Source organism: Typopeltis vanoorti, chromosome 20 (assembly GCF_054136105.1).
Source record: "Typopeltis vanoorti isolate ZY-2024b chromosome 20, IOZ_Tvanoo_1.0, whole genome shotgun sequence".
NCBI lineage: Eukaryota > Metazoa > Arthropoda > Arachnida > Uropygi > Thelyphonidae > Typopeltis > Typopeltis vanoorti.
The window spans coordinates 17,404,343-17,431,469 of record NC_143568.1 but is presented as its reverse complement, the minus strand read 5'-3'; the positions used below and the strand labels follow the sequence as shown (position 1 = coordinate 17,431,469).

General features: G+C 37.2%; 1 protein-coding gene across 2 annotated transcripts in view; it reads left to right on the top strand.

Annotated features, from left to right (window-relative positions):
• Positions 1-27,127, top strand: part of LOC150095258 (uncharacterized) — a 512,519-nt gene that overhangs the window by 455,086 nt on the left and 30,306 nt on the right. For both annotated transcript variants that reach the window (XM_090410467.1, XM_090410466.1), the window contains exon 22: positions 8,042-8,287. In XM_090410467.1, coding sequence (XP_090266593.1) covers positions 8,042-8,287 — 246 coding nt within the window. The remainder of the gene's footprint in view (positions 1-8,041; positions 8,288-27,127) is intronic.

Below are 27,127 nucleotides of genomic sequence, written 5' to 3'. Positions count from 1 at the left end.
CAGTTTATCACTTTCTATTCCAAATTCTTTTTTTTTTTATTCTTACATCTGCTGTACCACATAATAATCATTTCACTCCTTATCATCTTTCATGCTCTTGTTCCAAGCACTGTCATTTCTTATCATCACTTCATTAGCCACTTCTTTCATGCTTTCATTTCAAGCAGTATCATTCACAACTTCCACATTCACCAGACCACTTTTGTTATCCTTTTTACATCATTAATATTCATCAATTCATTTTCCCGCTTTCTATACAACTCTCATATCTTGCACTTGCACACAAAACATTTATGACAAATTTTCTCTCCATTCACACTTTTGTACCACAACTCATTCACTCTTGGCTATTTTCTTTTTTATAATACATGTCATGCATCAGTGTCATCTATTAAAACACTTTCTAAAACAATATCCCGTATTAAATTTCACAAACACACACTCAATATTACAGTCTAAAATAAGTAAGATATAACTAAAAATAATTCCTAAAATTACTATAATGAAAGACGTCTGTAGAACACTTGCAACACACAGCTTTTGCCTTGCATTACACTAGCACCATCCTCTATAAGATCATATACTATACATGAAACTTGGCTTTGCATAATCATGAAAAATGGCATGATATTCAACTTAAGTCAGATTCTTTCACCATTTTGAAGTATTATTTCATGGACCAAGAACAACAGAAATATGAAACAATCCAATGTCACTTTTACTCAGGGCTGTTAGCCAGACTAGATGCCATCTAACATCTCCTTTTTCTTCTTCTTTTTAGTCTTAGGCACAAATGCTTGTAGCATCTCTATTTGCAGACGCCATCACATCATCTTTTTCTTGGTTTTCCTCTATTTCTTTCTCTGTTTGGTATCCAGTTCTTTATTTTATTTATTTATTTTTTGTCCACCTGTTATCCTGTATTTGTTCTATATGATTGTTCCATTCTTCTTTCCATTTTTGGACCCAATCATTTATCGGCTGTATTTAACAATTTTCTCTGATTTGTGGATTTCAGGCGTGATCACTATGGAAGTTTTTCCTGACCTGGTGTCATCTGTTGTCTGAGATACTGAGCTTTAAACTTGGCCATCCATCTGGCACTTGTTGGATATGCTGGATATACATAAAGTTTAGTGAATCTCAGTTGTGGACTTTGCTTGCAGCACAAAAAACTTGATGACGGCCCACACCTCTGGGTCTTCGAATTTCTTCAAAGACTACTGACATTTCTTATATATGCTAAAAAAAAAAAAAAAAATATTACAATTTGATAAAGCATGGGGTTAAAGGGTTTTAAGATATGTTCTTTCTTGTGGTTATATCAGTTGCTTTAATATAATTTTTGTTCTATGTGTTCGTCAGAACATTTCACCCTCGTATAGACATCTTCTGATCTTTACTTATGTTGTTCTTCTTCCAGATGAAGCTGTTGAGATATCCAGATATCCTATTAGCTTTTATTGCTTGCTACATACTTCATTTTATGTGATGCCTTAAACATTTATTTTTAATTTCTAATTTACATTTTATTGCATATTTGAAGGTGGTTGAACCATGGAATGCATTGCCTGATATGGTGAGAGCACGAACGGTCAATGAGTTCAGGAGTAATAGGATATACTTTGCGTTTTCTAGGATGGGCCTCTCACAATGAGTCTTTGGACTCCACGGAGGCCTGAATGATGATAATAATATTGTCCATCTTTGATTAGTTTTTGCACTAATTATTTTTTCTCCTAATATTTCTTTTGTCGCTTCATGTACAATGTCTTTAAATGATGCCCATTTTTATTCTACTGTTTGTTTGTTTCTGTCTTATAATGTTTCTAACTTATCTAACAATCTTTACTGGTATAGGTATCTTATACTTTCATCTTGGAAATAATTATATTATTTCGAATTTTGTTCTTCTACGTATGTTTTTTTTGTAGTCCAAGAACTAACTTATGGTCGCTTCCGGTATCTTATGATATTATAACTTTTACATCAGTGACTTTTTTCTGTCGTGATTTCTCTATTATAGTGTAACAACTATGGATATTGGAGATCTCTTGTATTCTCTCATGCTATTTTATGTTGTATTTTATGATCAAACAGTGTGTTATTTATTCGTAATTCGTTATTATTATTATTATTATGAAACACCTCCAGGGAATCCAAAGACTCCCTGGAGGTGTTTTGAGTGGGGGGGGAGACCTACTCTACAGCTGTCTGTCTCCACCACTCAATCCACCAACTGCAACGAATAGCAACTATCATCATCATCTAAACCAACAGCATCTACCACCCATCATCAACACTGATATTTTCACAGACATCCATGCCCTTGGTGGGATTTGAATCTGCAGCCTTTTGGCTGGAGAGTGGATATGCTGACCACTCGGCCAACCAGGCCAGCATTATTTGTACAAAACTGTAGCAAATCCACTCCACTCCATTTGCATTGATTACTTCTTCATTAAATCTTTGGCACATACCTGGAATAGCCACATTACTAATTCTTGCATTGAAAGCTCCAATTATTATCATATATTACTTTTTTATTTATTTTGTCTACTGTATTTTGAAGATCTTCATAAAATTCTTCCAGTTCTAGTTTTGGTTTCTCTAATAACTCTAATAACATTTAAGACTTTTTTCTTTTATTCAGTTTTATATGTAGCTTTCTGCTTGATATATAATTGTATTATTGTATTTGTTCTCTGTTATTTTTATAGATCATTATTCCTATGCCTTTAGATGCTCTTTTGTGTTTTTCTGCTCTACTTTATTAAATTAGAGATTACTATGATCAACTTCAGTAGCACTGTGTAAGAGGTAGAAGAATATCGACCTAGAGAAATGCGTAGTGTGATAGAGGGAGAGAATAATGAGCAAAATATAAATGAAAAAGTAAGACTAGGGAATGTGGAAAGTTTGAATAGTTGTGAAGTTTTTTGGAGATGGTCTTAATTGGGAAGATGAATGGCAAACAAGAGTAGGTAGCTTGCAGAGAGAGAGAGAGAGAGAGAGAGAGATGAACTGAAAGAGGAGACAGAATGTCTCAGGAATGAGTTGAGAAGAAAGATGACATTAAGCAAATGGATGAGATGAATGCAAGAGGAATCAGAGTAGCAGTGAGAGAGTTATGGGAATGATAGGAAGAGGAGAGAATAGAAACAGTAGAAGAGAGGGAATGAGAGAGTTATGGGAATGATAGAAGAGGAGAGAATAGAAACACTAGAAGAGAAGGAATGAGAGAGTTATGGGAATGATAGAAGAGGAGAGAGAGGGAATGAGAAGAATGCAATTAAGTAGTAGAACCAGGGATAGGGAGATGGCAGGTAAGTAGGGGAACATGGAGAGAAATTGTTAGAGGAGAGAGAGAGAAAGTAAGGGATGCAGGTGAGCAATCAAGGAACAGAATGGTGAGAGGTGTGATGTATGGAGATTCGATGATCCGTGGTATGCAAGATAGGATGCCAGAGGAATGCCTGTAGGATTGATAGAAAGTGTGGCTATGGCAATTAAGCAGGGTGAAAAGGTGGATGAGATGATTTTGACGGTGGACACGAATGACTTGTGAGGAGTATAAATAGGGTGGTGAGAGATCTGAGATTCATGCTTAAGGTTGTACAAAAGAAAATACAGAGAGGAAAGATAGTGTATGTTGCCCAGGTATGAGTAGGGAATGTGATGAGCTGAGTAGAAGAGCAGTAATAATGAATAGCAACTTCTCTAAATCCAGAGTACTTTAATAATAAGGTGAGACACCTTTTGGCAACTCACATAGGTAAATATGATTTCTCCATTGCTTCCACCTTATCACCACCTCTGGGTCTGGCTCCGCTAACGAGACCTCAATAAAGGTTGAAACTGGTCTGGGTAGTGGCTGTTCCCTTAATGCATAGCATTATACATGTCTGCAAGAAGATGTGTTTTGCATTATGGGAGATACTAAGACAAGGAGTGATGAGAGCTTGGTCCACCTTTACCACGAGTTGCCGCAGTCCTGAAGATATTCAAACTTTGCTTACACTTGGATAAAGAATTAAACTAAATTTATTATTAATGAATAGCAGGATAGACAGAATGTGTCAGAAGACAGGATTGGAATATGTGGATGCTTGGAGGATATTTGAGGACAGAAAGGAACTCTATGCGAGAGATTGCTTGCATTTGAATGAAGAAGGACATACACATCTGGAAAGATTGCTGTTTTCTGAACAAATTGGTTTGTCGATGCAGGGAAACTAGATTTCCCAGGGTGGATTGTAGCAGGTGTGGCCTCTTGTGAGAAAAGGGGAATACATTGGGTAATGCTGAGTCCAGTGGAGTCAGGAGAGGATAAGGATAGGTTTAGAAACAGTGACATTTTTATGCTTTATGCTATTGCCAGGAGTATCCGTAATAAAGGAGATGAATTGGTGGTACTGATAGTACCATGCTGTACAAAGATTATTGGGATCTCTGAGACATGGTTGATGGAAGATGATATAATAAGAGGAATTGAAGTAGCAGGTACAGCATTTTTCTAAAGGATAGGAAGAGAAAATGCAGTGCTGGAATATTGCTTATGATAAGTGATGACTTATGTCCTCTCAAAATTGAGACTTTGGACGGCAGTGACACTAATGGTTTTGAAGAGGGCATCCCTTCTGCCAGTTGGAGAGAGTGACCGTGTGGTTTTGAACTTGGAAGATGAATAGGCATGCAGGAGTCGAAGAGAATATATATATGGAATTATAAGGCAGGTATATCAGCTTGTGGCAGTTCCATGGAGGGAGGAAATGGAAGGGCGAGATATCATTAGTGCTTGAGAAATTATAAGGAATATTTGTTAGCAGATAGTAAGCTGTATTCCATGAGTGAAGAAGAGGACACAATTTGGTACAAAGTGGATGAGAAACAATAAAAAAATGGTGGAGAAGGCAGGACTGGAATATGAGAGAAGTTTGGCCCTAGGATCCAACGAAAATCCTAGGGAATTTTTGGCTATGTAGCCAGTGGGAGGAGAAATAATTGTGGAGTAATGACATTGTTGGATAAAAACAGGAATAGAGTGACTAATGCAGAAGACATGGTGGAGTTCAATGAACACTTTATGAGTATCCTGGAGAAGTGGGTTTTATTACTAGAGGGATAGGGCAGGTTTGAGGTTTAGAGATGCAGGAGGAGAGTGTGTTTCAAATACTGAGTACTCTGAATGTCAATAAAGCTGTGGGACTGGATGGAATTTATCCACAGATTTTGAGAGAATGTGCTAAAGTACTAACAACTCCTTTGACCTGGCTTATCAGTGAAGGTCTTGCTACAGGAGAGGTGCCCAAGGAGTGGAGGGAAGGAGGGATGGTACTATTGCATAAGGGCAGTGGAAGACTGGAAGTGTCCAGTTATAGACTAGTTTGTGTTTCATCAGTAGTTGTTAAGATCTTGGAGAAATTAGTGAGGGACCAAATATGGTGTTGGGCAGATGAGAGTAATGTTATCTGTGAGAGTCAACATGGATTTGTTAAGGGGTGCTCTTGCTTTAACAATATGATTGCCTTTTATAATAAAATGACAAGAGCTGTTGACGAGGGAAAGGCATATACTTCCATTTTTGGGGTTTTTTTCCAAAGGCATTTGACAGGATGCTACATGATAAGCTGATATTTAAGTTGCAATACATGGGTTTAGATGTCACGTTAGTGCACTGGATTCAGGATTGGCTATCTGATAGAGAGTTGTGTATTGTGTGGTATTATTAAGGAGGCAGAAGGTTACAAATGGAGTCACACACAGGGCTCAGCACTGGGACCTGTATTGTTTAACTTTTATATCAATGGCATTGTCAGTGGACTGCAGGGGAATATTCAGTTCTTTGCAGATGATGTGAAGCTAGGAAGGGTTATTGGTAATAGTTCAGATGTGACAGCCTTGCAGGAGGATTTCGGTGAGCTGCACAGATGGGAAGATGAATTGGGTTATCAGTTTAATGCAGCAAAATGTAGGATCTTGTGGTTTGGGATATATCGATGAGAGGTGCAGCACTCTGTTGGAGAAACTGTACTGCAGGAAGTAGGGGAGACGAGATCTGGGGATGATGGTTGATGGAAACCTGAAATTTGGGGAACATGCTGCAGAGGTGGTGAAGGTGGTCCAGAGGATTGCTGCAGTGCTTCTCAGTACTACAGCAATCCTCTGATTTTCGCATGTCAGCAGTGCATTGCTGACATGCGAAAATAAAAGAGTTATCATTCTATTGTATGGAGTCCTGATCAGACCACACTTTTACTATTGTTCTCAAATTTGGTCCCCAGGATTTGAGGAGGATAAATTAACTGTGGAAAGGGTACAGATGTGGATAACAAAGATGGTTTCAGGACTATACAATGTTGGTTATTAGGATCGGCTGAAGGATTGTGGACTGCAGAGTTTGGTAGATAGAAGAAGGAGAGATGATATGATTGAGACTTTTAAACTGTTGAGAGGTAGTTACAGGCTTGACGCTGGGAAGTTGTTTCACTTGGTGGAACAATGGGAGGGACTGAGGATAAGCAGCCACCCCTAGAAGTTATGAAAGAAAACTGTGAGCAAGAGGGTGAGGTGTGGTTTCTTTGTATTGAGCTTGGTTGAACCGTGGAATGCATTGCCTGATAGAGTCATAAGAGCACGAATGGTCAGTCAGTTCAAGGAGTGGTATGATAGATTTTTGTTCTAGGAAGGACGTCCTACAATGAGTCTTTTGACTCCATAAAGGCCTGAATCATAATAATAATAATAATAATGTGTGGTTTCCAATTTGCTTTATACCTTTGCCTTTTTTCTTTGGATCTTTTCGATGAGGGAAAGGCATCTACTGCCATTTTATTTCATGATTCAACCACACTCCATACGAAGAAACCACTCCTCACCCTTTTGCTCACAGCTTACTTTCATAACTTCTAGGGATGGCCGCTTGTCCTCATTCCCTCCCATTGTTCCACCAATGGATCTGATATTGCACAAAATTTCATGGTGTGATTTTTCAAGTTCTTCAATTAATTCTTCTTCTTTTCCTGTCAATGATCTTACTTTTCAGATGCCACTTCATAGTATTTCCTCTTTTAGCTTTGTTTTCCTCATTCCATTCTGGGTCATTGTAAGCTAGATCCTTTGAGTAATTGGGTTTGACATTCTCTGGCAAGCTGAGAAAATTAAATCCAACCAGCATCTTGTGTTAACTGGGAATATTGATGTAACTTTCCTACCTAGGGTTGGTCCTTCTGGAAGTGTACACTTATGGTATGTCTTACCCATATGACTTGTTCACCTCTATACCGCTATGTGGTACAGGTAGGATTTGTGGAGGTGTAAACTAACACAAAGATTGGAACTATTACATCATTCCACTGACTGCTCATGCACAATGCAGAACTTTTGAAATTATTTTCATAGTTAATAATAATAATAAAAGGACAACCTGTGTCAAGCAATAATTGAAAACAAGTATATATATTAAAAATGGAGAGATGCAATTATTAATTTTTATAAGCAGTCATGAGTACCTGAATGGAAAAAATGTAGCTATGCACCAAATTTTGATCAGTATAATCCCTGTAATTGTGTAATTAATATGGTTTTGAAGAAACTGTAATTTGTTTATTTAATTCTGTTAACCAGATGTTTGGATACCTGAGAATTCACCGTAGAAGTGCTGTATTTCTGCAGAAGTATTGTAAACAGCTGTCTATACCACTAAATTATGAAAAGTGACAGAAATTGGGTGTCTTTTAAATATTTTTTCGCTGAAAATTTTAGTTTTTTAATTTATAATTTTAAACTACTGAATGCTGTATCATGTAGTTTTATTTCTATGTATCATTTAGTAGTTTCTTTATTTCAAAAGTTTTATGACATGATACTAATCATTGTCTGAGCAGCTATTTCATGGATGATATTATTGGAACATAGACATCAGTTAACTAACACGATTTAATCTAACATTACAATTTGATTATCTTATTTTTAAAGATTAATATACTTTTAAGTGCTTCCGAGCAAAATTTTTCACATATAAATATTTGTTTTATTACAGAGAGTTACATATATGATTATAAAGTTTCCAAAAACCAAAGAATGTTAGACAATTCAAATATTGGAATACTTGGCACAACTCTCCAGGAATGTGCAAAAATATGTACTGATCAAGGATCTTCTTGTCTTGCCTTTGATTTTTGCCAGGGTAATCGAATAAGGGATACATCATGCTTTTTCACAAATAAACATAATCATGAAGTTGAACTTTCCTACAGTCCCATTTGTAATAGATACTCTAGTACAGGTAAGTTTATTTCTTATATATATGTTATTATTATTGTTATTATTATTACTACAATGGAAATGTCTACATACAAGTTGAAGACTCATAATGGAAATTCCACAGTGTCCATCATGCACAAATGCACAATTTCCTCTGGCAAATCATCCCATTCATTTGCCATTCTCAAAGCAAAAAATCTAATCTTTCATGCACTTTTGCTAATCACACTCCTACAAAATGTCCATGGGTAACTCTTATTCTCTTTCTTTTCATGTACTGACAATTTCCTATGCATTAATCTTATAAAACCTCTTTAGTACCTTATAGGTTTATCTCATATTCCCCTCTTTTCCACTTACTACCTAAATTTTGCAACCAACAAACCTATCTGTCCTGATAGGTTTGTTGGTTGCACTCAATAGACCTGTTACCATTTTCATCCCTTGACTATGAAATCCTCCTTCCTTCACCACCTCTTCTCCCACCAAGAAATTGTGAGAACCAGATCAGTGCATTGTAGTCTGGATATGCCATATTGCTACCATATATATATATATATATAAACACACACACACACACACAGAGTGATTCTAAATTATTGTCGAGGTTTCCGTGTTCTATAATTTTCAAACTGGAAACAACAAAATAAAACTGCTTACAGAACATGAAAGTATAACTCAAAAAGTTTTACGTTTGGCTAATGATCTTCCAACTGGAATAACAGATACAGCTGTAGCATGTCCATAGTTCACACCGCTGTCACTGTTTTGTTTTGCAAAGAAAAAGGATCCCAAAACTTCCAAACATGACAAAGCACCAGACATTCACCTTTGGACTATCTCTTTTGAATACTGGAATGGTGTGAGGGTTTTCTGATCCCTATATTCTGCAGTTATGATGATTTACCCTCCCTGATATGCATAGCATTGCTTAATCACTCTGAAGGTAATTTTCATCAGTCTAAATCCATCTTCAAAGATAATTTTCATCAGCTTCAACTTTTAACAAAATGTCTTGTGCAAATCGTAAATGGCAGGGTTTATTGCTCAGTTGCAAAGCCTGCACATTCTGCAGTTTGTAGGCACAAAGTTGAAGATATTGTGAACAACCCTCCAAACAGTCGTTTGTGGTATACCTAACTGTAAACAGGCTCGTCTAGTTGATTTTTGTGGGCTTCAATAAAATGTTTCCTGGATTCAACCAATATCTTCCTGCAAAGTGCTCAGTCTTCCCCTCCTTTTTGGTGTTGAGCACTACCAGTCTCTTGAAATTGCTAATCACAGCTTAGTGGATAGCATTATCTGAAGGTGGATGTTTTCCCTACTGATTTCTGTAATGATGTTGCATTGTGATAATGGATTTGGTATTGAAAAACCAAAGTACGCATATTGCTTTCTCTTGACAGTGATGCAGTGAGTACAGCATTCCATATAAAACTTTTTGAGTTACATTTTCATATTCTGTAAGCAATTTTATTCTGTTGTTTCCAGTTTGAAAATTATAGGCCACGGAAATCCTGAAAATAATTTAGAATCACCCTGTATATTTATGTGACTCCAACCATGAAAGGTTGTAAATATATACAGCAGCAGTCGACTGATTATGTGACCTAAACAGATAGGCAACTTGCCATTCTGATAATTGAAGAGTCAGACAAGTGAAGTACAATTATGTTGTGCTCTACAATAAGTTAGTTGTTATATTATATTTCGATCAAAGCTGGATAACTGAGAGAAGACTTCCACACAGCCTTTTAAGGAATTTAAGGAATATGGAGAATCAAGATATATGCTAATGCTCTCATCATTTCCATAATCCTTTATAACATTCTTACACTCTTAACAGTATCTCCTCTTAAGGTTACATCCTTATCCAACATCATCCCTAGATTCTTTATCTCATCTGCTTCCCAAAGATATCCCACCAGTTTTTGTACTAAAAAATAATGTTTAAATTAAAAAAATAACATTATTTTTTTAATTTTAAACTTTTACACTTTGGCAGATTGAAATGCTAACTTCACTCATGTGTTCATTCATAAAGTCTGTTGATATTCTCCTGTAAAGTCATATCTTCTCCATTTCTTATAGTTTTCCCCAATTTTGTATCATCTGCAAAAAACTGCACTTCCATATTTAAATTTATCCTAATGTCATGAGAATATAAAAACAGATCCTCTGGGCACACTACTAGTCACTGTAGAAAGTTTATTTTTCACTTGGTTAGACTATAATAAATTTAGTTTAATCCTTTATCCAAGTGTGAGCAAACAAAGTTTGCACCAGAAAATATCTTCAGGACTGGGGTCAGGTAGTACAACACCAGGCAACTCGTAGCAAAGGTGGACCAAGCTAACATCACTCCTATCTCATTATCTCCCATAATGCAAAACACATCTCCTTGCGGATATGTATAATGTTATGCATTAAAGGAAGGGCCACTACCCAGACTAGTTTCGACCTTTATTGAGGTCTCTTCAGTGGGAGCCAGGCCCAGAAGTGGAGATACCAGCCAGAAGCAATGGCGAGGTCATCTTTATCTATAGGAGTTGCCAAGGATTAAACTAAATTTATTATAGTCTAACCAAGTGGAAAATAAACTTTCTGCATCTTTCTCTAAATCCAAAGTAATTTAATAAAAAGGTGGTACACCTTTTGGCAGCTCTTATAGGTGAAGATGACCCTGCCATTGCTTCTGTCTGGTATCTCCACTTCTGGACCTGGCTCCCACTGAAGAAACTTCAATAAAGGTCAAAACTAGTCTGAGTAGTGTCCCTTCCCTTAATGCATAACATTATACATATCTGCAAGGAGATGTGTTTTGCATTATGGGAGATACTGAGATAGGAATGATGTTAGCTTGGTCCACCTTTGCTACGAATTGCCTGGTGTTGTACTACCTGACTCCAGTCCTGAAGGTATTTTCAGGTGCAAACTTTGTTTGCTCACACTTGGATAAAGGATTAAACTAAATTTATTATATACTACTAGTGACTGTTCTCTTTCAATACAGTGCTTTCCTATACACAGCTAGCTGATACCTATCAGATAGCCAGTTTCCTAATCAACGTACTAATCTGGTATCATCATACTGTTTCAGTTAACGTAATAATGTTTTTTTTTTTTGACCAGAGGTCAGGCCAATAATTGTTGTAATGGTTGGTCAGTAACTTTAGCAAACCATGTAGATTGTAGTGTAGCTTGTTTCTCTGTATATAGTGTATATGCTTCAGAAGATGACCTTGATATGAAGGTCGAAATGTCGAGTGTTGATTTTGGTTTATATTAAACTAAAGTTTTACTCAAATGTGGTAGTTGTCTCCATAATTTTCCAAATGTATTCTGATCACCATGTAAGCCTAAAAGAAAGGATCTAAAATGTAATGTAATAATGTCATGTGGTATTATATCATATGCCTTTGCAAAATGTAAACTCATGCTAAGTATCAAAGAAAATGTTGCTGTTATCAGTGTAATTCCTGATCGTAGCACAGCCATATGTATATATGAATTCATGTAATTCTAAGCTTCAGTTTTATGATCTCCTTTGCAAAATGAAATAAGTTTGCTCCCTTTATTTTGAGGGGGTGGGGTGATGACCTGTTGCATATGTCTCATTGTATATCAGAGTGATCGTTAACTCATTGGGATATCACATCAAAACACACAGTGATATGACATTAAGTATACAACTTTATTAACATCAAGTTTACTTATCGTTATTGTTATTATTATGTGATATGTGTTTAATAAATTATATATTGTGATAATTTTTTGATTCATGAGAGGATGGAAGATAGCACAAGTGATGAATATCTGTGCTGAAAGATAAGTTCTTTTCGGAAGTCTTTAGCTTCAATTACGAGTAAATCATTCTTTTAGCATCATTATATTTATTAGTGTTTGTATGATTAAATGCAAGGGTGATGTGTTTATTTTTTTTATTTTTAAAGGGTTAATATTTGTTTTGTTGTACACTGTATTGTGTGGCATGGTGCCAATATGCAAAACAATGGCAGGTGATTTTAATTATGTTTGCTGAAGATGGCGGGTGATTTTAATGTGAATGATTATGTTTGCTGAAGCATGTGTGAAATGTATGGCCTTTGCATAGTGACGGATTTTCAGAAGGAGAATGAAACTGGAGAACATGCTTGTCAAAAGTGTATCATGAGCAAATGCCAGAAATGCGAAGAGTAAGTAGAGTGATAGTGGTGAATTGAAAGTGAAAATGTGTGCTAATGCAATTGGTGAGTTAGTGTTGCAACAAGTATGAGTGACTGTATGAATTACATGGTGCAAAATGAAGAGAATGACCAGAAGGTAATAGAATAGACAGCAGACTGACATGGAGTTCTTCACAGAACAAAATGTGAGATTGAGTGGTTAGAGAAACACCTGATGGATAGTATGACTCATCTGCAAAAGAAAAGGGAAAGAGAGCAGAGCATGAAAGAGTGAAAGCATGAAGATAAAGATGATTTTGATGGTGATTCGTTGATACAAGAAGTTCTCGAGGAGATATCATGTTTTCCTGGAGTTAAGCAGTAAGGATGAAAGAGTTAAGGCGAAAGTGATGTTAAATGTAATATGCGAGCATACATGAAAGAGTTGCTAGTACATGCAAAAAAAAAAAGAAGTGTGAGAAACTAAAAGTTCTGAATCTGTTACCATGGTGTGATTGAAGCAAGCACGGAGACAAAGGGCTATGATTGCAAATGAGTCATGAAGGATGTTAGGACTAGATTTTTTGCTTGTAGGGTAGTGAATGGTTGGAATGGGTTACAAGAGGTGGTTGTGGGTGCTTCATCAGTGAATGAGTTGAAGGATAGATATGATAGGTATTTTGTGAATAATGGATTTTCCACAATGCATCTTCTGACTCCATGGAGATACCTGTATAATAATAATTATATGAATATCCCCAAGGAGTCAAAAGACTCCTTTCAAGAGATCCACACTAACTTTAATGCTAACAATACCGATTATAGCACTGCATAAACTCATTCACTGGCAGGGTATTCACAACTACTTCTTCCATTCCATTCATTCACCATTCTCCAAGAAAATTTACTCTGCACATCCTTACTAACCACATTCTCACTAAACTTCCATGATATCCCTGTTTAAGGACTTATGGAGTGTCATCCAGTAATCCTAATGTTGCAAAACTTTGCAGGAATTATTATTATTATTATTATTCCGGGCAACTCCAAGGAGTCGACAGACTCATCGAGGGAGGCCCTAACATCATGTCAAGAACAACTATTCGACATGCACACAGTATCTATCATACCTTGCCTTAAACTCATTCACGGTCGTAGCACCCACAACAGACTCTGGCAGCTTATTCCACTCATTCATCACTCTCCAAGTAAAAAACCTAGCTCTAACATCTTTGTTGACCACATTCTTGCCCTGCTTCCATGCATGGCCCCTAGTCCTCCTACCACCAGTCTTATTTTCAAAAATATCTTCTGGATTAATCTTATAGAAACCCTTCAGTAATTTGAATGTCTCAATCATATCACCCCTCTTCCGCCTATCGACCGATTTCTGCAACCCACAAATCCTCAACCTATTCTCATAAGGTTCATTCCACAGACCTGCCACCATCTTGGTCACTCGTCTCTGGATCCTCTCCACATCCTCCCCATCACGAAGAAACCCTGGTGTCCGTAACTGGGCACAGCAGTCCAGATGGGATCTTATCAAGGCTCGATACAGAGGAACAACAACTTGCTTCTCTCTGCATGCTAAAGTATTTTTCAGAAGCCAAGTGATTTGATGAGCTGATTTAGCCACTTTTGCAATGTGCCCCCTAAACTTCAATTCCTTATCCACCAACACTCCCAAATCCCTGGCCTCATCAATCTCCTGGAGTATGGTTCCACCAATGTGATATACTGCTGCTATTCTTTTCACCCCAAAGTGCATAACCTTACACTTTGCCACATTAAATTGATATCCATTTTTCCTAGCCCAGTCCTCCAAACTATCCAAATCATCCTGTAAAATTTTGACATCCTGTGCACTCACAATTACTCTACCCAACTTTGCATCTTCAGCAAGCAAGTGAACACTTCCTCTCAGATCCTTACCTATATCATTGATGAACAAATTGAAAAACAGTGGTCCAAGAACTGAGCCCTGTGACACACTACTGGTCACAAGCCATCTTTTAGACTCCACTTCTGAATAAACCACTCTCTGGTATCTCTCCATCAACCACCCTCCTATCCATCTCACCAACCCTATATTCCCATCTGCTCCAGTTTACTGATTAGGGTTCCATGTGGTATCCTGCCAAAGGCCTTGGCAAGGTCCAGCAGAATCACTGTAAACCCAATTACCCTTATCCAGTTCAGCCGTCACTGTGTTATAAAACGTGAACAAGTTACTGAAGCATGATCTACTTCACAAAACCATGTTGTCCCCCCATACAATATCTTATTTTTATCTATCCAGTCGTGTATTCTTTCCTTGACTAATTTCTCTAAGACCTTGACAGTGATTCCTGATATGCTAATTGGTCGGTAATTTACAACAGCAGTCTTGGAACCACCTTTATGCAGTGGAACTATTTTCCCCTCTTTCCACCCCCTCGGGACCCATTTAATTTTGCTACATTTACATTTTGCTTCAGTGGCAAATGCTAAAGAAAACTTTGACTGATTCAGCCAGAGAGGCATGTGGTGAGGTAATCTGCAAGGATAGAAAAAATCATTCTGGCAGTGAAGAATAAGAAGAAAGCATATCAAAAGTTCCTGGCAATGAAGTCAGCTTCTGCTCTTAGGGAATATAGAGAAAAATGTAAGAAAGCATTGTGTAAAATTACTGTAGCTGAGGGAAGACTTTGGAAAGAACATAGAAAACAAATATCAGGAATATGGTAAAGTATTCTGGAGGCTATTGAAAAAGCTTAGAAATGGAAGAAATAGTACTGTAAAAGCTCCACTAAAGCTTTCTCTTTAGTGGAGCTTTAGAAATCAAGACAAATCAGCCCTTCAGAACACGTGCAAATACAGACAAAAAATACTAGTGGTGGCAAGCAGTAGATGGCATTGTTGTAGATGATGATGGTAGTAGAGATTCAGTGTAGGTTGAGATGGTTGTAGAGTAGGTGTCCTCCCTTGATGAGTCTTTGGACTCATTGGAGATATCATGAAATAATCATAATAACAAGGATCTGTATTTAAATTTTGTAGATCTGGAAAGGGTATATGACATGGTTCCAAGAGGAAAGCTGTTCAAAATGCTCCAGTTATATGGTGTAAATGGGACATTATATCAAACAATACATAATCTCTATTCGAGTTGTAAATCAGGAGTTAAAATTGAAGAAGGTACTGGAAAAATGGTTTGGTGTTAAGTCAGGTGTATGACAAGGGGGGTGTACATTATCTCCACTGTTATTCATGTTTTATATGGATCACATTATGAAGGAAAACAGTATTAAACTTGATATCAAAATTGGAGATGTTAATCTCAGCTCTTTACTTTATGCAGATGATGTTATACTTTTAAATAAATCCAGAACAAGTTTTCAGGGTTCTCTAACTAAATTGAATGACTGCTGTAATAAATTTGGTATGAAAATCAGCATTAAAAAGACAAAGACAATGAAAATAGGCAGGAAATGAAAAAACATCGACCATCTTGAATGGAGAATCCATAGAACAAGTAAAACATTTCAGCTATGTAGGCACAATATTTAGTGAAGATGGCAAATTAAATTTGGAAATAGACAACACAATTAGCAAAGCTGATATGGTAGGAATTCAACTGAATAAATTTATGTGGAATAAGAGAGATAGTAGCAAAACACAAACTAACTATATAGAAGACAGTGTTCAAACCAGTGTTAACTTGCAGATCTGATAGCTGGGCTAGAAATAAAATTCTTGGTCAAAGACTGGAGACCACAGATATGAGAGTCCTGAGAAAGATTAAGGGACTGAACAGATGGCATCAATGGTAATATCATATTAAAATGAGGATATTAGGAAAGAATTTGACATTGTTGGCATCCAGGAATGTGTTAGCAGAGCTAATCTCAGGGTGGTATGGCCACTTAAACAGAATGAGAGAGGAAAGATTAGCTAAACTAGTGTTCTTTGCTAAGATGGCAAGAAAAAAAAAAGACCCAGAGGAAGACTAAGAGTAGGTGGATTGATACAGTAAAAAGTGTCTTAGAGGATAGAAATATAAAATCTGATAATATTGAATGTTGACAGATAGCAAGCTAATTTGGAGGAAAATTATCAATAGGAAGTTTGTGATAATGTAAATTTTCATGTAGTACTAATCATCCTGAAGGGTAGGATCAGAAACTTGATAACGATGATGATATTGTGTTTCATAAAAAGGGGGTTCCAAAATCCACCACCAGATGACACTGTAAACACTACTACTACGGCACTGTAAACAATTTGGTATTGCCAGGAGGATTTAAAAAGATGGTCACAGGATTCTTTTCTTCATTCTGGTTAATACTTTCCACAGTGATGGTAATAATCTTTTCCCAGCATGCTTTGCTCGTGAAGATGTACTACGTAAACAATTGCAGTGCTGATGCTACACTCCATTAATTTTGTCACCTGAACAAAAGTCAATGAGATCCACTATCTCCATGTATCTGTAATGAATGATTAGTCATTTTGAAAATAATGGGATTGTTAAAGATACCAAGTAATTTATTAACCTTGGTTTTAATCCTTTTTTCCAAGTAAGCAAACAGACAAGTAAGTCAAGTTTGCACCTGAATGTAGTTCAAGTTGAGGCAACTCAGTGTAAAGGTGGCTAAAGCTCTGATCACTTTCCTTAGTATTTCTCTCTAATGCAAAGCACATCCCCTTGCAGTGATGTATGATGCTATGTATTAAAGGCAAGGGCCACTACCCAGACCAGTTTCGATCTTTATTGAGGTCTCGTCAGTGTGAGCCAGGCCAGAGCTTATAGACTTTACCTAAACAAGTTGCCAAAAGGTGCTTAGACCTTATTAAATAAAAATCTCCAGGTGAGAGTAAGATGTAGAAAGTTTTTTAACTTGGGTATAATATATTAAACATACCAAGTAATTTATTAACCTTGGTTTTAATCCTTTTTTCTAAGTAAGCAAACAGACAAGTAAGTCAAGTTTGCACCTGAACTTAGTTCAAGTCGAGGCAACTTGGTGTAAAGGTGGCTAACAAGACAAGACCCACTGACGAGACCTCAGTAAAGGACTACGAGATCTCATAGCATATGTCAGCACATATGCTATGAGAATGTACAACAGAAATAGCAGTGGCTGTGGCAAGGTTCCAAGGAAGTGAAAGGAGGGTAAGATTGTTCCATTACATAAAAGTGGCTCCAAGATGGAAGTACCAAGATTTTGTAAAAGGTAGATCATGCTGTAGTAGTTTACTCACAATTTTATAATAGTGATGCAGTTAGATATGGGAAAGGACTTCACCATGTTACCACTGAACTTTGAGAAGGCATTTTACAGAATACCACGTGGAAATGTATTATACAAGTTGAACAAATGAGAATGGATATGAAGTTGGTTGCACGGATATGGGATGGCTGATAGATAAACACCGGAGAGATATGATGGAGATGAATCTAAGAGAATGAGGGCAACTAATGGAGTGCCCTTCAGGCTCTGTACTGGGGCCACTACTCTGATTTATATATTAATGATATATGGAATGATTTAATTAGGTGGGGGGGGGATAGTTGATAAAGGAAAAGTTGATATCCTGCAGGTTGATTTAAATTAAGGTATGTGGAATGCTTCCTATGAAGATAGATTATGGGTGATTTTAATTATGGCAGTATAGATTGGAATAAAGAGATAGCATTTGTTTACAAGAAAAATAAATCTCTTGAGTTCTTGAAAGACAACTATCTTAGACAGTATGTAAAAGAGAGCAGACGAGGATTGAGAGTTTTAGATCTGATCATTTCATCAGAGGATGAGGTGCTAAGTGGAGTTTCACACTCTCTTCAGTTGGAATGATCCATGAAATGATCACCTGGATTGTGGCTAGCCATAATTAAGAATGCTATGAGGAAAGGATATATGTGGAATTAGAAGGTTGGTGATTATGAAAGCCTAGGAGTCAGCTTATAGGGAAATTATGTCCACATAATGTAGAGATGCAAGAAGAAATTATAGTAATAATGGTTTTGAGGCAGTATGGTGTGAGGGTACAGATTGAGAGGAAGAGATATTTAATTGTATTCCAAAGGGCAAAAGGCTGAATAGGGTAGGCATAAAATGAATAAATGGATGAATGAGGGGATAAGCATGAAATCTGGAAGAATTCATCTTGTGCTGTCTCCAAAGTGGAGGCAACACAAGATGAATAATGGTAATAATCAGTTTCACAAAGAGTAGGCTAGGAAGATGATTCAAGTTGGTAAGGACAGCAAATTAAACCAAGAGAAACAATAGGGAATTTTCTTAATATATGTCAAGTAGAAAGAAGAAGAATTGTTATGACAAGATGATATTAATGGATGCAATGAGTAGATTGGTAACTACTTCATAGTCATGTTATATCAGGGTGTTTCATTGTGAGTGTGAAATCATATGGATCTTTAGTGATATGAAAAGTTCTCTGTCTTGACTGTAGATGGCAACACTATTGGGAAGATTTCTTTTTCTAAGTTGGTACATCTGTCATAAGCATCCATGTTAAATTGCAAGTAATTCTATCAAGTAGTTTGTTTTATACAGCTGTCTGAAGCAAATGTGTTGTCTGTATCCCTTGAAATGGATAAAATTGAGTATTGTGTAGTTATAAAATTCTTTGTAAAAGAAGGTTTAATGCCAAAAAGATATTCATTCTATGTTCATAAAAGTTTATGGACACCCTTCCTCTTCATTTTCAACAATTAAGAAATGGGTTGCCAAGTTTAAACGTGGCCATACCAGCCTTGAAGATGATCCACATGAAGGCCATCCAAAAATTGTAACAACACCAGAAATCATTGATCAAGTGGAATATATGATATTGGATGACTGGTGAGTCGAAGTGCATGAAATTGCTGAGACTATAGGCATTTCAAAAGAACATGTAGGATATATTTTGCATGAAGAATTGCAAATGAAAAAGCTTGTGCAAGATGGATGCCGAACTTCCTTACAGCAAATCAAAAATGCACTCCCATGAAAATCTTTGAACAGTGCTTGGAGTGTTTTAACAAGAATAAAACTTATTTTGTGTGCATCAATTTATTATTATTATGGATGAGACTTGGATTCACCATTACACACCAGAATCCAAACAGCAGCCAAACAGTGGACAGAAGCCGGTTGTTCAGCACCAAAGAAGACAGTCGGTTCCATCAGCAGGAAAGGTGTTTTGGGATGCTAAAGGCATTTTGTTTATTAGTTATCTTGAAAAGGGTAAAACAGTAACTGGAGAATATTATTTTGATCTTTTCATCAGAACAGACTCGGTTTGCAGAAGAAAAAAAAATACCATCTTTCATCAGGACAATGCACCTGCCCACAAAGGTGTTTTGGCAATGGGAAAATTAAGGGATCTGCACTATGAATTATTGGAACATTCACCCTATTCCCCATATTTGGCTCTCTCTAACTTCTTTCTCTTCCCAAAACTAAAACTCTTCCTCGCTGGTCAGTGTTTTTCTTCACAGTTGAAAGAACGACAGTACATTGCACCCTCTGATTGGAATAGGCCTAAGTTCGATTCTCGTCGTAACGGGAGGAATCTTTGTATGGAATTTTTCAATCTAAGGTGAGTTAGCCAATCTCATACGGAGGTAGCAGAGTTTTTTCTCCCAGAAACTCGGGTTTTCATCCGGCATACAGACAAATCGGTCCTTCAGAACAGACGCAGTTTACAGACAAAAAAAATAGTTGTGGTGGTGGTGGACAGTTGATTGAGATGATTGGTAGTAGAAGTTCGGTGTAGTGATGGAGACAGTTATAGTAGGTGTCCTCCCGCGATGAGTCTTCGGACTCCTTGGAGGTGTCACGAATAATAATAATAATAATAAAGAGATGATTGCAGCTGTACAAGGGTATTTTGCAGATCTTATTGAGAACCACTACAGGGACGGGATAATGGCCCTGGAGCATCACTGGAATAAATGTATTAGTCTTAAGAGAGATTATGTTGAAAAATAAAAATAATTTTGAAATTATAAATTCATTTTTTCATTGTTAGACCGAGAATCTTTCTGACCCCTCACTTGTAACAGTGAGTGAGACAAGGTATATGAGGAATGACTGTATGTGAGTACAGTGTTCTGGAAGAGGAAAGTCAGTAGTCGTTTGCTGCCGTAGTCATGTTTGGAGGCATTGATATTTAACTTGTATATTAATGAAATTGAGATGGGTTTAACTGGAGATATACAACTGTTTGAACATGATGCAAAACTGGAGAGAGAGTGATGAGGAATCAGTCTGATGATTGATTCCTCATTGGAGGACTTGAATAGATTGTATGTGCATGCAATTGAGTGGAACCATCAGTTTAATGTTGCCAAAGTGTTGTGTGAGGTTCTGAAATACGGTCAGCAACAGTAGGATGAAAAGTATGCATTTGGTGAGGAAATTTTGGAGGAAGTTGAGGAGAGAGATCTGGAAGTGGTAGCAAACAAGAACCTAAAGTTCAGATGTCACATTGCAGCAGTTGTGAAGTCATCAATCAGTTTATTTTAATGATGTGGAGGACCTTAACATGCAGAAATCAAGAGGTTTGTGTAATTATATATGGAATTGATCGGGCCTGATATAGATTATTGAGCACAGATTTGGTCCCGTGGTTTTTCATAGTGATGAGGACAATTAGAAAGGGTTAAGAGAAGGCTATAAAGGCAGAAATCTATTAAGTGCATCTCCCAAGACGTTATGTGGCCAGCATGGGAGATGTTAGGACTGCAATGACATCTGTTGTTTCATCATCGGCGGAAGAATTCATATATCAACGACAATGTGAAACAACTGGCAGGTAGAAGATTCTGAATACAATGGCTGACAGAGTGAGCCAAGTTAGCTGGCTGTTGCAGAAGTGGAAGAGATCGGGGCCTCACCACATTACTATCCTCTATCCCAGTGCTTCCCAATCTTCTGGATGTCAGGGCCCCCTTTGGAAAAATTAAAATATTTCACGGCCCCCCCCTTGAAAAAAATTAATATATAGACATATATTATTATAATATTTATTGTATTTATATTCAATACAAAACATACACAGCGAATATTGCAAAAATCAAATGCAAATATTACATTTTTAGCATCTTACATACACACATTTGACATGCCACATTATCTCATATTTTTATATAGATAGATATATTGTTATTGTACATTTGCAGTACAAGCACATAAAACATAAAACGATTAGTAATAAACAATTAAAAACATAAAAGTTTAATAACAATTTAATGTGATGGATGTGTTTCAATACTGCTACACCAATATCAGGTGAACTATTTGAAACTGAAATTCTTAGATTTCTGCTTTGAAATGAAAAAAACTTATGTGAATAAGCATATATTTACTAATATTCATTAAGCGCCGAAATACGCAAGAAGCAAAATTTGTGAACCTGCACCAATGCGTGATTTTTTTTCCATTAAAATATAAAAAATAACAAAAAAGAAATAATAAATAATAAAAATTAAATACGTTTCATTTAAGATAAAAAAAAATCTACTTAGTCTTAAAAGATTTTATTAAATTTGTTTTCATTATTTCACACACACACCCCTGAACAAAACCTACAGCTCCCAATGGGGCTGCGGCCCACAGTTTGGGAAGCACTGCTCTATCCTATAGTCGACCATGGAGAAATGGAAATATTTTACAAGCTATGCTTTGGAAGTTGGTACCTCTGCAATGTCCCAAGCTGTAAATAGTTACAGGGAAGAAGACACTGAAAATGTGATTAAAACGAGTGCTGCAAGTGCACTCTATGATGATGTCAACTTAAATCCGAATGGAAGGCTGGCATCTGATATTCCTCGTTTGAGAACAAGAAACAGAGTCTTGAAAATTGGAACTTGGAACGTGAGAACATTATATAAACTAGGGAATTTTGACAACCTTATACAGGAAATAAAAAGACTTGTTAATAAATAAAAGTTGATGTGATGGGAATTAGTGAAACAAGATGGCCTAACATGGGAAAACTAGAGAAAGATGGATTTATATTTGTATATTCTGGTGGAGAGAAGCATGAATATGGAGTGGGTTTCATGATTAAGAAAGACATCTTTAAATGTGTAATGGGGCTGTGGCCCATAAACGAAAGAATAATACTTATTAAATTAGCCGCAAAGCCTTTTAGCATCATAATTATCCAGGTTTATGCCCCTACGATGACTCACAATGATGAAGAAATAGAAGATTTTTATAATAACTTACAAATATCTTTAGAATATGTAAAATCAAATGCGATACTCATAGTGATGGGTGACTTGAATGCAAAGGTTGGAGAAGGGGAAGAAAATCCAGTTGTTGGAAAATTTGGACTAGGCGACAGAAATGAAAGAGGTGAGAGATTGATACAATTCTGCATTCAAAACAACTTGCGCATAATGAATACTTTCTTTCAACATCCAAAGCACAGACTGTAAACTTGGACAAACCCAGATAACTCTATAAGAAACCAAATAGATTTCATAATGATAAATAATAGATACAAAAATAATATAACCAACATAAAAACATACCCAGGTGCTGATATAGGTTCAGACCATAACCCTGTTGTGTCCACTTTAAAAATTAAACTAAAAAACATTTCTAAAAACAATCATACTGAAAGACTTGGCTTCACAGCTCTGAATATACCTGACAACATAATGGTGTTTAACTCAGAAATTAGGAAGAAATTGGATCGTGTAGGATATAAAACAGAAGACAATATCCTTTGTAACACAGAGGAAATTGAAAACAGGCGGTCAAATTTTATAAGTGCAATATATAAGACAGCTAACGAGATTATCCCAAAAATTAAATACAATAAGAAAAAACCCTAGATGACTGAATCAATACTAGAACTTATGAATGAAAGACGAAAAAAGAAAAGTACACAACAGTATAGAATACTCTGGCAAATTATAAAAAATGAATGCAGGAAGGCTAAAGACAAGTGGCTAAATGAAAAATGTAAAGAAATAGAGGAACTGGACAAGAAACACAATAGTAAAGAAATGCATAAATCAATCCAAGCCCTGACAAATAAAAAGAAAAATTTCAACCATAATCCTTGTATAAAAGATCAAAATGGAAAAATGCTACTAGAGACACAAGATATCATAAAAAGAGGGAAAGAATATAGAAAAGAACTGTTTAACTCTGATCGCACAGCTGCACCAGATATACAAAATATGGATGGTGAACTAATTATTACTATTATTACGGGCAACTCCAGGGAGTCATTAGACTCATCGAGGGAGGCCCCAAATCATATTCATCACAACTATTCGACATTCATACAGTATCTATCATACCTCGCCTTAAACTCATTCACTGTCAAAGCATCCACCACAGACTCAGGGAGCGCATTCCACTCATTCACTACTCTAAAAGTAAAGAACCCAGCTCTAACACCTTTACTAACCACACTTTTGCCCAGTTTCCATGGATGTCCCCTAGTCCTCCCACAAACAGCCCTGTTCTCAAAAATATCTTCTGAATTAATTTTATAGAAACCGTTCAGTAATTTGAATGTCTCGATCATACTCCCCTCCTCCGTCTATCAACCAATTTTTGCAACCCACAAATCCTCAACCTGTTCTCATAAGGTTCATTCCACAGACCTGTTATCATCTTGGTCACTCGCCTCTGGATCCTCTCCACCTCCAACCCATCAAGAAGAAACCTAGGTGACCAAATCTGGTCACAGTAGTCGAGATGGGGTCTTATCAAGGCTCGATACAGAGGAACAATAACCTGCTTGTCTCTGCTTGTCAGCGTATTCTTCAGCAACCAAGTGATTTGATGAGCTGATTTGGCCACTTTTGCAATGTGTCCCCTAAATTTCAATTCCTTATCCACCAACACTCCTAAATGTCGTGCCTCATCAATTTCCTGGAGCACAGTTCCACCAATACAGTAAACTGCTGCCAATCTTTTCACACCTCAAAATGCATAACCTTACATTTTTGCCACATTAAATTGACATCCATTCTCCTTAGCCCAATCTCCAATCTATCCAAATCGCCCTGCAAAATTTTGACGTCATCTGCATTCGCTATTGCCCTACCCAACTTCGCATCATCCGCAAACAAATGAACTGTTCCTCTTAGATCCTTTCCTATATCATTAATGAACAAATTAAACAGCAGTGGTCCAAGAACAGATCCTTGTGGCACACCACTAGTCACAGGCCGTCTTGTGGTTAGTAAACCACTCTCTGATATCTCTCCGTCAACCTCCCTCCTATCCATCTCACCAACCCTATGTCCATCCCCATATGCTGCAATTTACTGATTAGAATTCCATGTGGTATCCTGTCAAAGGCCTTAGCAAGGTCCAGTAGAATCACTGTAAACCCATTACCCTTATCCAGTTCAGCCATCACTGTGTTATAATACGTGAGCAAGTTACTGAGGCATGACCTACCCTTCACAAAACCATGCTGTCCCCGATACAGTATCCCATTTTCTTCTATCCAGTCTTGTATTTTCCTCTTGACTGTTTTCTCTAAGACCTTGATAATGATTCCTGTTATGCTGATTGGCCGATAATTTTCAACAGCAGCCTTGGAACCACCTTTGTGCCGCGGAACTATTTTCCCCTCTTTCCACCCCCTTGGGACTGACCCAGACCCGAGGCTCAAATTAAACAAAATGGTCAAGGGCACTGACAATTCTTTAGCCGCTTCACATACGACACGGGCTGGTATACCATCCAATTCCACAGATGTATTGACATTGAGGTTCTGTAATAGACTAGTTACCTCTACTTCATTCATCACAATTCCAGTATAAGCTGTTGGTTCTTCCATTCCTGCAAAGTCACCACCTGGATGATATACTCTTGCAAAGTGCTCGCTCAGTAATTCCACAATATAGACTAATTCAGTTACCTCCCTACCCTCAGCATTTTTTAAGATCATTCTACCATGAGCATTTTCCCTTTTACTTGCAACATATTGAAAAAACTGTTTGGGATTCTCTTTAGCCTGCATGGCCAATTTTCTTTCGTAATCTGCTTTTGCTTTTCTTACCACCCTTGTTACCATCCTGGCCTGAGCTTTATACTGTTCCTGCGCCTGATGGTCACCTTTCTCCTTAAATTCCCTCCACAATTGTTTCTTTTTTTGCAGCTCAAGCTTAATAGTGTTATTCATCCATTTAACCCCTACTTGATTTATTATTCGGACTCTTGGTAAACAGTCAACCATTGCCTCCTGCAAACAGTTCTTAACCACCTCCCATGCACTATCAACATCCAGCCCTTGCAGTTTTACATGCCATGGCACTGAGCCAAGCACACACCTAAGCTTGTCATACTTACCAGCCCGGTAATTCCACGTGTACCCTGTCTTAATTGTAAATTTCACTCCTTTAGCCACCTCCCAAGTCATGTCCTTATGGTCACTCTCACCAATTGGTGTCAACATGGTCATGTTCGTTACAGCCACATTCTCAGTTGCAGTTACAAGGTCCAGCACTCTCTTCCCCCTGGTATTTTCCACTATACGTTGCCGTAGATAGTTGTCCCTTAATAACTGCATAAAATCCAATTCTTTCCTCCCATGTACCCTCTCCTCTTTCCAGTCAATGTTACCATAATTGAAATCACCCATAATAATTACCCTCCTTCCACTCATTTCTTCTATTTGCCTATGCATACTATCCCCACCATCTATTCCATCACCTGGTCTATAGCAGCACCCAATTGTATATTTTGTTCTGCTAGATTCTATCTCACACCAAACAGCCTCAAATGTGCTCTTTTCTCTATCCTACAGTTCAACTTCTATACTCCTTGGCTGCAGCTCATCAGCTATCATCAATAACACTCCTCCTCCCTTTTTATTCACCCTGTCACTCCTGAACACGCTATACCCGTCGCATTCAATCCCACTAGCTTTATCATCTTCTGTCAGCCATGTTTCACTAATACCGACAACCTGTGGCCTGGAAGTGCCAACCATGGCCAAAAACTCTTCCTTCTTGTTCCTAATACTCCTGGCATTAGTGTACATGAATTGCAGAAGCCCATTTGTCCCATCCCTACTTTGATGCCTTATACTAACTATCCCATTCTGATTTGTTGTCCTTCGTACTCGCTCGGGCATGATATACTCATTCATACACTCAACTGCCTTCCTAAAGTCTGCATATCTACCCCCCCCCTTAATAAATCTAGTTTCCCAGAGTCTGTACATCCACTTCCACATCATTCATCAACACTTTTTCAAGTCTCCGTACACCAACTCCATTTAAATGTAACCCATCCATCTTATATAAGTCCTTTCGCCCATCGAACTCATTCCACACATCCACAAATTCCACACCACTCTCCATGCATAATCCATGCATAAAGTCATTGGCAATTATGGCCCTCCTCCTAAACACTTCGCTGTCATACCGAGGTAAGATACTCACCATCCTAACTCTCTCACTCTTCTCTTTTGCTACCTAATTACATATGAAGAAATAGAATATGCTCTAAGTCAAATGAAAACAGGTAAAACACCAGGCCCTGATCAAATCCCTATTGAATTGCTAAAGAAAGTAAACACACTTAATGATCACTTAATGACCTAAAGGTTATTTTTAATAACATCTATGATTCAGGATACATCCCTGATGATCTAAGGAAATCCATCCTTGTCACTATTCCCAAAATTCCGAGAACTTTTGAATGTACAGAATATAG